The sequence below is a fragment of the Staurois parvus genome, unplaced genomic scaffold (genome assembly GCF_062004578.1).
Source record: "Staurois parvus isolate SC_StPar_1 unplaced genomic scaffold, SC_StPar_1.0 ptg000097l, whole genome shotgun sequence".
Taxonomy (NCBI): Eukaryota; Metazoa; Chordata; class Amphibia; order Anura; family Ranidae; genus Staurois; species Staurois parvus.
Window position 1 is genome coordinate 1466206 of NW_028317893.1, and position 12027 is coordinate 1478232.

Below are 12027 nucleotides of genomic sequence, written 5' to 3' on the forward strand. Positions count from 1 at the left end.
TATTGCCTCCTCACCCTCACCACCTGTCGAACACACTGGGATCGATTTATAGAGGAGCAGCAGTGCCCACTGCATATGTGAATGAGCCCTTAGTTGTAATCGGCAGCGGCACCCTAAGGGCTTTTTTCACATGTAAACTTGTGGGGGTGGTAAAACCCTGTGGTTGAATCATGGTTTTACACCCCCCGTAATCTATCCATGTGTGCAGCCAAAGGTGTACACATGCCGCAGCAGGAATTACAACCCCTGTCGTGCTCGGTGGGTGCTACTGCCTGTCAACCAAGATCCATTCAAATAAATGACACCACTCTTCAAGTGCCCTGCAACTTCATGCTTCTGCAGGGTCCGAGGGCTTAAAGCGGGTAGTGAGAAATTAACACACCGCTGCCTGTTTAACCCTTTGTTTGCTCTACTGCACAAGGTTGCAGGGCAATTGAAGAGCGGCCTCATTCACTTGAATGGGTAATGCTTGGCTGATGCTACACCCACCAACCATGACAGGGCATAGGAGCAGCAATACATTGGAGACTTCAACTTATGTGGCTCTTGCTCCCTTCTACAGCTCCATTTTTACAAGTAGTTTCTCTGCATTGCACTCTGTTTGATGCTCTGGGACGCCGTGTCATCTAGCCCAGACCAAGATCTACCAGTCACCTGGCCAAGATCTACTGGTAGATCATGATCTACTGGTTGTTAACCTCGGATTTAGAGGTAGGTGGTCAGGGAGCAGTTCTATTCATCATCCTCTTTTAGGCCACCCCCACTATTATATGCAGTCTGGTCATACCTATTGCTCTGTTTGGCATGCATAACAGAACTTGTTTTACAACTGTATCCCAGCAGTGTGGCTGATAATTTGTAATGCTGTGTTGACTTTTTAAATATAAACCAAGCCAATTACCTGTTATGGGTATTCTCACTGTGTACAGATTCTGTTTATACTGTTTAAATATTGATTGATTTCGTTTCTAATAAGAGTTCTCTAATTTTTTCAGGTTATCAGTAGAAAGTGTGCTCTGCCAGTAAATTTTCCATGTTCTGTCAGTAAAAAAGTTGCGGGAGGTTGGCAACCCTGGTCTGTAGTCATTGAGCCACTTTGTTTCTTGGAATAGATACTCATGTGTATAGTGCTATAAATATAGTCATGTTGGTAACAAAAATCAATGACCTATGTTGCAACTGTTCTTCTTGTATTTCTTTTATCAAGAGGGCTGGAAATTCTGGGGTTTTGGGAGGGGGGAGAGAATAGAGGTAGGAATTGGGAGACTAGTATTAGGGACCACCAAATGAGGGGTACGTTGGGGAAAGAGGGAAAAGGGTGGGAGGGGTCAGATGGGGTGGGGTTCATGGGGGGGGGTCAGATGGAGTTGAGATCATTTCCAGGAGTTATGAGTCCTGGTATATGTGGTGTTTTGGTTGAGTCGGGGTCATGGTATCTTTAAAAAGGAACCAGGGTATCCAAATGCGAAAACTTTTCTTTTCTGATTTCTCAGAGATACTGTATGACAATGTTCTCCATTTGCTGGATTTCAGTTCTGCCGTATTATTGAAGTTTAGTTGGCAGTATGTTTTTATTTCCACATTGCCAGTATACATGTCTTAGCTGACATCAAGAGATGTTTGAAAAGGGAGTTTTTACAATTCTTTATCGATAAAGGCAAATAGTTTTTCTGCAAAGGACACACCTGCCGGAGTTTGGTTGTGGTTTTACATTTATATATCTTTAATGCCTTCCATACTAAAGGGATCCCTTTGTACCTAATGCTGTGCACAGAATATGGTACAATTTTCCCATAGGCTGTGAAGTGGGGAATAGTATGAAAATATTATAGTCCGTAAGTCATTTAAAGCCCAGCTTCAGCAAATACTTTTTATTTTGTCTGGCTATTTTATTTTTCCTTTTTGGGAGATTTCTCCTCTCTTGCTCTCAGTCAATATGCTATCCCAGCGTGAGCCCAGTGATGCCACTGAGCAATTCTGAATTGAGCCATTCTATCAGATGACCCTAGTAACTTCCTATTTATTCCAAGTAGGGCCGTCTGTAAAAACATTCAGACATTTTAAAGCAGCAATTTAGCTCAGGATTATATAGAGCCATATTCTGAGACTAGAGACACCTGGAATATGGCTACTGTATATACTGTACAAGTTGTGGAGAGAAGAGGATTTCATCCCAGTGAGGATGAAGACAAGAAGTGGGCTTCAGTTGTCCTGCTCAGATATGCACAGCTGGAGTGGAGTTATTGGTGCAGATAAATTGAGGAGGTTGTATATAGAGAGTTTGTATATTTGCAGTTCACAAGCAGTGTGCAGGATAGACTGTGAGCACATATGGAAGACAGCCTTACCGAAAAATGGATGGGGATAATACTGAGCATGTTCCCATTGGGTACACAGTGAAGATCTGTGAGGTGCAGGGACATGTAAATATTTGGGGTTAAGTGCTGGAGGGTGTTATTTAAAGGATAAATCATCCTTTAAATGCTCCTGCAATTGATACTAGCTAGATTTTTTGCCTTCTATTACCTTTTAGCCAGAAAAGCCCCGTCTGTGCTCCTTTCTGATATAGTTTCAGTTTGTACATGGAGCCTTATATTTATTACTTAATAACTAGGTAATGCCAGCTGCCAAACCTCTTTCCAGTGATACATCCTCAATGGTTAGTAAGGGCACTTTCATTTGGCAGAGGAAGGGCAGTTGGAGCTTGACCATTAGGCTAGAAAATGAAGGCCCCTGGGGCCTTTAGTGAAAGGAAGCCTTGCCTGATGGAAATATGGCTCCTTAGAGTGGGCGGTATCGAACATGCAAAGTTTGAAGTAGTGCATTCATGATTGACTACTATGACATTTGACATTTGGGTGAAATGGTAAAACCCAGCACTGTATCATGTGGGCAGCTGTAAGTCTGACCCTGCACTGAACCACACATAACAGCAGTGTTGTGAACAGGGCATATAGAAAGCAATTATTTTTTTATGTGCATTATGGTTACCTGTGTTTATCTAAGGCGGAAACACTTAGGTCAACACACATAGTCCTAAAACATCACAGACCTGAAAACCTTCAGCCCTCAGAAGCGTTGGCCACCCTCCTACTTTATGAAGATGGTCATCACAGTTAAAGATCATTTAATGATTTCTGCCCTCAAGTGGATTTTGGGTGCAAATCAAATGCCTGGCCAGCACTCAGGGTAAGGACAAGCTCCTTATCATTCCAGGTTATTATTATGGTGTGTTCACTGTATATCTTTGATTGGTACAGGTTAAGTTGAAAAATATTAAAGCTATGGCCTTGCACTTCTCAACTTATTTCTGTCCTCATGTCATTGTGGCAAGATGCCCGAATATTCTTCACTGTTTCTGTCTTTCTCTCCCAAATGTTTGCTGGAGATGCCAAGTGTCCTCTCATAAAAGGACTCTGTGAGGCTGCACTGTTTATTTATCATAAGGTGACAGGTACTCATATACCACCCAGCCCTCAAATACTTATTTTATACATGATACCCAGATCTATTAAATCAGCTAAACAAGATATTCTCTGTCATTTTTGACAGCAGTGGGAGCTGTCATTCCCTGTTATTGAAGATCCTTACAGAATCCAACCACAATTGAATGGGCTCCAGAACTGGATACTATTATGGATCTGGAGCATCTGCTATAACCTGGGCCACTTAGAGTATAGGTACTTGAAGTATAGGTACCCCAATACCTTCTGGTCTGCCCTTTCCCTCTCCTTTTGTTTTCTTTTTTCTTACCCTCTTCTACCCTCTTTTTTTCTTCCTTTTCCTTTTCTGGTACTTATTATGATCCATTTTCTATTAAATGTCTGTCTCGAAGATTAAAGCAACTAAATAAGATGTTCTCCGTAATTTTTTGACAGCAGTGGGATCTGTCATTCCCTATTATTGGAGATCCTTACGGATTCCAACCACAATTGAATAGGCTCCAGAACTAGATACTATTATGGATCTGGAGCATCTGTTATTACCTGGGCTACTTGCAGTATAGGTACTTTGAGTATACGTACCCCTATACCTTCTTGTCTACCCTTACCGTCTCTTTTCTTTTTTCTTACCCTCTTCCACCTCCTTTTTTTTTCTTCCTTATCTTTTTCTGGTACTTACTATGAACCATATTCTATTATTTGTCTGTCTCGAAGCTTATTGACCTTTTTACCACCTTTAAATTCCCAGACTGGATTCAGTCTAATTTTTGGGATGATTTTATGGAGATACTTAGGACCAGTTATTCTTTACCCGACTTCTTAACACTTTTCATAATGTTTTTTTTCTGTAATTACTGGTCCACACATACTTCTCTTTCTCCATTGTATGTAAAACCTCAGATTCTGTATGCGGATCCAAAGTTGTTACAAGGCAACTGTACACTGTTGATTTGTTTTTTGTATGCTTTTGTTGTGAAAACTTGTAAAATGAAATTGAACTAAAAATAGCAATGGCTTTAGGCGTTTTCTTCTCAGCAGTCAAGTAACACACCAGTAACAAAGAAAAAACAAATCAGTGATGGGCAGATAAGAGACTTTCTGGCTAATAAAGGTAATAGCAAGAACCCTGTGGTGTCTGCTGTTTGGCAGAAGTTTATTCAAAAGTTTAAAATGGAGTACGGGTTCACTTTAAACTTCTGCAGCTGTCACAGGATTTAATAAATTATTTTGCCATCACCTCTCTTATTCTCCCTCATGATCAATTGCTTTGTGAAACAATTGCTTTGTTAGTTAGGATTCTGTGAGCAGCTATCTGCTTAGTATATTATACTGGCTGCATGACATGTGGTGACTGATGCCTACATTATTATGTTGTATGGCAGCGTTGTGTAGTAAGTAACATTGCCAGGCCTTATAAATGCGCTCATTTGTATATAATTACATCCATTTGGTGGACCACACAGAAAATAAAGGCTTTCAGTAGGGAGGCACAGCGGCCAGCCAGTTCAACTTTGGAAAGATGACTGTCCAGGTTTGTTTTGAAAGGAAGCAAGTCATTAACCATTTGGTCATTATCAAAGAAAGGGCAATGGCCAAGTCCCTGTCATTAAATCTTTGTTCTGGAACTGAATTAAAGATTTCAAGTACACGAGGAAAGCAAAAATGCAAAATGTCTCTAGTTTGCATATATATTTCTCAGTACACAAAGTAAAGAGGATCGGAGGGCCTGCAACAGGGTCTTTTATTCCTGAGCCAGGTTTTGATAATCATTGGCAGTATCCTCAAATTACACCTTAAATGTCTCAGAGAAACTGAAATTGAGTTTCAGGGGAAAAAGTGTCATGACTGTAATAGGAGCTAAACACTAAATTCAAAAGGAATGAACTATGAATTCTACCAGCAATGGAAATTGATTCTATCAGTCAGTTCCTGAAGCATACAGCAAGTGAACAAGAAGCGAGAATCACTGATTAAATAGGATTCAGAAGTGCCACAGGCTAAATATGGGCCAGTTACTCCCTCAGGTCAGAGCTGCACCTGTCAGACTTCATTGCTTGATATCCAGCGTACGCTGGCAGGAGAAGAGCACTGGTGTATGTCGAGTGCTATAGGCGCAGTCAGGGGAATTGATAGGCATTACCTGACTAAACTTCAGACGTGACAAACATTGCACTCGGCAAGGAAGCAATCTAACTCTCTCCTCATGAATCAGCGAACCTAGAGTGACTCGGCTGACCTCATGATTCATGCTAGTGGGACCGATCATAAATGGCGATAATTCTGTGGGAGACACTGCTACTTTATCAGGTAAACTGGGGCACACTAAAAACAGCTTTGTAACCTTTAAGAAAAGTTAAAGGAGATAGAATTGTATTCCTCACAGCACCGTCGCCATCTATAGAAAGTTAACTTTCTCTTGTGAAGCTATTTATTTCTCTGACACTACCTCACAACATACAGTTATAGGTATTTTGTGATAAGTTTGAGTTATTGCTCTTTCTTGTAGAAAATTCATTTCAAGTGTATGTAAATCCCACATTTTTTTTTTTACATTTTGGATGGAGAAGGGAAGGGTTAGAATCTCTGTAAAATTTTTACTGTTTTAAAAAAGATTAAAAGTCAACAAAGTTTTCACTTCACATCTCTGTATATGGCATTGTGTTGTTCATACCGCTAATCGAAATAGATCTTTGTGTTTGGACATTTTGCATTAGAACATTTGCATTAAAGATGAACTCCGCAATTTCCTACCAAGTCTCTCCTTCAGATGGATCCTGTGGAGGAACTCTTGTTTCAGGGTACTCTTGATAAGCCACTATCTGCTCTCTATAGGATCTTTCTGATCACTGACTCTTCCAAACTTGAATGTTTGTGGGAGCTTTGGGAAGGAGGCTTTCCTTCTCTGGACAGGGAAGATTGGGGGGACTGTCTTAAGCAATGTTCTAAACTGGTGGTCTCCTCTAGAGATAAACTGATACAGAGCAAATTCTTACATTGCATATATTATACCCCTTGGAGACTTCATAAAATGTATCTAGACAGAGACCCACATTGCCCTCGATGCCAGATACATCTAGGTTCTTATTTTCATATGTTTTGGGAATGTCGTAGGGTTAATGGTTTTTGGTCTGAAGTTTTAGATCTTATTACACTTAGGCTTCAGCTGTCAATCCCTAAATCCCTTGAAATGGCCCATCTGGGGATTCCTGATGAATGGACATCTACTGCCCTACCCCCCAGATATGTCATCCTGGGAAATCATGATTAATGCTGCTCTGCTCTTGTACAAGCTGACATATGATGTGGTTTTACCTGGAAGTATAACAAGGTTTGGTGTCTGCGCACGTCCCAATAGACGTCCCAAGAGTCCAGTCAGGTCCTTCCTTATCCAACCGGAGGTTATATTGGTGTGTCTAAGCACTCTATTTCTCCCTGATGTCCGTCATGTATCCCTTCCCTTAGTGCCCATGTCCTCCTATGCTTGACCTATTTCTCTAACCCCCCCCCCCCCCCCCCGCTTCCCTGTCCCTTTCCTTTCCCCCACTCCCCCCAGTACTAACTTCATATTTTGTTCTCTGTGATCAGACCTATGGATATTGTAGTACATCTTGTCTGTATTTATATGAAGATGCTGGATTTATTTTTGATATTGTACCTACATGTACATGTGCCATGTCAACAATTTTATTTCCTTTTCAGTATGCTGTATCTTGTTTTCCTTCAATAAAGCACTCCTGATTGTTAAAAAAAAAAAAAAAAAAAAGATGAATTCCAGGAACGGATATTTTTACATAGTTACATTGGTCAAGCTTGGACTAGTGTAATTATGCCTATACTATACCTAGCCAATCCTTCAAGAAGCTGGAAATCACCATAGTAGACATAGCTACTATACACTAGCTTCTTAGTCCTGTGCTGAGCATAGGAGGTCACATGCTTGGTACTGACACCATTCAGGGAACATGCAGCACTTTCTCATTAGATGCAAAACTTTCTCTGATTACACATAAGTGTAGTGACAGCCTATTTATCAGGTGAGGAGATTTCATCTGCTTTTTTATTTGCAAGTGTATATGTGGCTACTCTTAGAATACGCCCCTTTGCCTTTAATTTCTCATTCTGTGAGGTGTCACTGCCTCACCTCTCCACCCCATTCAGTCAGTAAACTCTTTGCATTCATTGAGAAAATGCAAAGTGATCTCTAAATGGTGCCTGTGCCGAGCAGGCGACCTCCTGTGTTCACAATACAGCAAGGTAGCCACACGATACTGGATGCTGGAAGCTAGTGAAGGTTATTGTAGCAGCAGTGCCTATTGCAGTGATTTCCACCTTCGAGGGGGATCAGCCAGGTATAGTATTTGCATAGTTACATTGGTCAAAGCCATTGTAACTATATACAAATGCCTATATCTGGATGTTTATTTAAGCAATTACAGCAATAGTTTTATGGAGGGGGGGGGAGATAAAGATTTTAACTATAAATGAATAAAAAGCACTGCTGTTAGTGGTAAACATTTAGTCTCTACCTCAAACTGCCACTTTTGATGGACAGCTTGGTCTGTTGAAGTTGAAAGAAACAGACTTACTGGCCATTGCAATATATTACATTTTTGTTTATGGGTTTAGTATGGCTTTAATCTGATTTGTTACCTTCGGAATAATGATAATACCTACTTTGAACAGGTTCACACCTATGCAATTTGAAATGTGATTTGAAGCTTCATTTGGAGAAATTTAACGCTCAATACACAGATTTCCATCATATTGAATGGTATCCATTCACACCTGAGCATAGAGTTGCTTGAAGCTTAGAAGCTTGTTGCTCAAAAAAGCTTATTTTGGGGAAGAGTTGTGCATTTTTTTCCCCAGTAGGTTTTAAAAGGAAATCATGCCCAAAAAATGTCTGAAAACAACCAGGGATACTCAGTTTAATTGTGAATGCGGTCTTGTTTTAAGTTAAAGAGTTAATGTTTGTTGACTAATTCTTAAATTGCATCATCAATAATATTCTTCAATGTATCAAATACATTGCAGTTAACATCTGGTAATATAACAATCATTATGCTTTTACTTCAGAACCAGCAATGCAACCTTTTATGTATCTATGCGATTATGTATGGTGCCTACTTTTCATGAAACCATAATTCAAAGCTTAAACTATGTGCCTTTGTTCCATTTCTCCATAGATCCTATGCACGGTCCACGGAAACTGCAAGTGGTTGACATACAGTCCAGACAAATAACCATTCGCTGGGAGCCATTTGGATATAATGTGACACGTTGTCACAGTTACAATCTGACTATTCTGTACAGATACCAGGTTGGAGGACAGGAACAAGTCAGAGAGGAAGTGAGCTGGGATACAGACAGCTCCCACCCCCAACACACCATCACTAGTCTGACTCCATTCACAAATGTCAGTGTCAAGCTGGTGCTTATGAATCCAGAGGGAAAGAAAGAAAGTCAAGAACTCATAGTACAGACTGATGAAGATGGTAAGTTCTCATAGATGGAATAATTGAATGGAGGTCCTTTCTTGCTATCAGGCATGGCAAAAATCATATTGCAGCTTGCACCTTTCTCAGAAGGTTATTCAATGGGGTTTGCCTTATGGTTCCTGCTATCCTTATTCTGTCTATTCATTCCAATGCATACAGGGTCTTGTATAAATATACTGGAGATAGGAGGATCTTAGTTCTTAGTGTTACCCTCTGTTTCATATAGTGGCAGAATTCTTGAGACTGAATGCACTTACTGTATGCGCATATATGAAAGCGCAACTAAACTGCATCTGAGCACCTCAAACCAAAAACTCTATTTAATTCATTTTTAATATTCATAGCAGGTTCATCCATCAATCCATTTCTCTGTGCTTTGATGTTGGTGAGAAATCACTTTGGAAAACACTCTAACATTTCTAGCCACATCTTGAGTAAGGACAGTAATTCATGTAGCATTCATTTCCCTTAATCTATCTGCCCTTAGCTCAGGTATGCAGGCAGGAAGGTGTGCTTAGCTGAGAGAACCTCTCCTCTCCATCTCCCCTCCTGAAGACTTTCGGTATGTATGACATCATTTGCCTAAGCCTGGAAACCAGGAAGTAACTGAAGAAATGTAAAATAAAACTTTAAAACAAATAAATATGATTTACTTTGCTACTGTATGCATTTAGGATAAAAGAAGCATAAGGATTAAAAATCAGTGTCAGTCAGTGTTGATTAATAGAGTGAAGTTCTGCTTAAAAAAAAAAACTATGTATCAATATTTAAAACCTAACATGTAGTAGGTGGAGGGTGGGGGGGAGGGCAATGTTTTCTTTGACATACACTTGAACATTAAAGCGTAAAAGGCATTTTTCTGTGTTTTGAATATGGGATGGGGTTTTGGAAAGGTTAGAACCCCGGTCATATTTTTATTTCTGTCTGCCTGTTGATGAAATGTGCCCCTTTTTTTGTCCAGTGATCATTGTCACCGAGACAAGATGTGATGGCAAATCCAAAACTTTAAAGCTTTCACTAGAGCAGTGTTTCTCAACTCCAGTCCTCATGGACCCCCAACAGGTCATGTTTTCAGGATTTCCCTCAGATGAAACAGCTGTGGTAATTACTAAGGCAGTGAAACTGATCAAATCACCTGTGCAAAATAATGGAAATCCTGAAAACATGACCTGTTGGGGGTCCATGAGGACTGGAGTTGAAAAACACTGCACTAGAGCAAGAAGAGAGGGAAAATCTTTGGAGAGATGTCCTCTTATTTCCTGATGAATCACTGGGATAGGTAGTTGGAAGAAAGCTACCCGGCAAGACACAAACAGCAAAAAATATCCTCATAGGGGTTTTAACCCTTCCCTACTTTACCTAAAAAAATAAATATACATTTTAAGCATCAAAATAGACCACTTTCCACAAATAACTGTCTGTCAGTTCGATGTTGTAACCTTTTGCTGCTTACTTCTGTGTCTTCCCTGCCTGTCACTTATCCTTCCACGGTGTGATCTCAATCTGCTTCCCATCCATGTGTGCTGTGTGCCCTCTGATACCTGCTGCTCTCTCCTTGCCTGTAAAATCAGTGACAGTGGTTCCTCAGCTGGACACAGAAAGGAGTAGATTGTGGCTGCACAGCAGGAGGGGGATTGGATCCTGCAGGAGGAAGATCACAGGTGTCATGAAACATGTCTCTTATATTTATTGACCCCTCATGTTGTAGCATGAATGCATTAAGTGATCAGTACCAATCACTCCTGTGTATATTCATAACTGGACAGATAGCAAACATGAGTCACATGTCTATCAGTTTAGTTTGAGAATCAACAGGAAGCACTCCGTACAGCATTTCCTATTCATCAGTGAGTGTAAAAGAGAAAATTGATCAGAAAAGTGAAATATCGGGGGTCTGTTAAAACCCAAACGCCTTCACTACTGTTAAATAAATACATTGTAAAAAATAAAGAATTAAAAAACTGGAAAAAAAACTAAGGAACTTACCTATATTTCATATGGCTGCGAAAGGCTGTTCAGTGTCAAGAAGCAGCATATTTCTGCTATACACATGTAATCACACATCCAAGAGGTTATATATGTACAGGGACAGATGAAACAAAATGTTTAGAGACCACTGAGCTAGTGGATGCTTGCAATGACCAATCTGCAGAGCTTCAACAACTCAAAGATGACATTTGCAAGAGAGGTCCTGAATTAACAACATGAAATTCAGGGGAATTCCTGACCCCTAATGAGCTCATACCTTCTCTCTAGAAACTTTTGAAGTCATTGCTTCCCATGAAACTTCCACAAGACTTCAAAATTAACAGGGCTCAGCAGTCAGAACCCTGAACCTATTACCTGACCCAAATACTCAACTTTTTTCTATTTATGGACAGCTCAGCCAGTACAGCTCACAAAAAGATGGAAATTTGTTCCGATCACCAAGATTCTGCAAAACCAAAATACCCTATAGTTGGGACTTCCCTAAAAAAAATTAAAATGTCCTCCCAAATCAGATTATTCCTGTTTTTACTTCAAAAAATGGATTAAAGCAGCTCCACAACTGGGGCCTGGCTTTTACTACTTCTATCAAGCTGCCGCAGAAAAATCCCCAATACAAGTTTCTGGACTAACTGATTGCTGATATCTAATTCTCCTTTACCTGTGGTGTGGAGATTAAATTCATCACTCTTCAACAACATGACTTAGTGGGAACTGATCACATCTGAGATAGAACTAAAGCTGGCTAGATTGGTAGAATTTAAAACAAAAATTCTTGGGAAAAGGTTATAAGAAGATTTGTTCGTTTTCTTAATCGGTAGTAAATCAAATCGATGTTTGATTATGAACAAAAGTGACGGGAAAATTCAAAGGAGCAGGATGGAAAATTTTCCTCAAACAAACAAATTTTTAACAGTATCTGCAGTTTTCTCTCAGTAAAGTCCAATCATTTCAAAATCAAATGGTAAAAGCAAACAAAATCTTTCGAGCGACAAACAAAACAAATGTTCTGAGAATTTTTTGTGAATTTTTGTATGAATTTTCCTAAGACCTTTCCTAAGAATATTCATTCTAAATCCTATCAATCTATGGCTCAGTGT

The 12027-nt window shown here is 39.9% G+C and overlaps 1 protein-coding gene across 10 annotated transcripts in view; it reads left to right on the plus strand.

Annotated features, from left to right (window-relative positions):
• The window catches only part of PTPRM (protein tyrosine phosphatase receptor type M), a 998088-nt gene that overhangs the window by 512153 nt on the left and 473908 nt on the right, over window positions 1-12027 (plus strand). For all 10 annotated transcript variants that reach the window (XM_089670974.1, XM_089670978.1, XM_089670975.1 and 7 more), the window contains exon 8: window positions 8630-8938. In XM_089670974.1, coding sequence (XP_089527100.1) covers window positions 8630-8938 — 309 coding nt within the window. The remainder of the gene's footprint in view (window positions 1-8629; window positions 8939-12027) is intronic.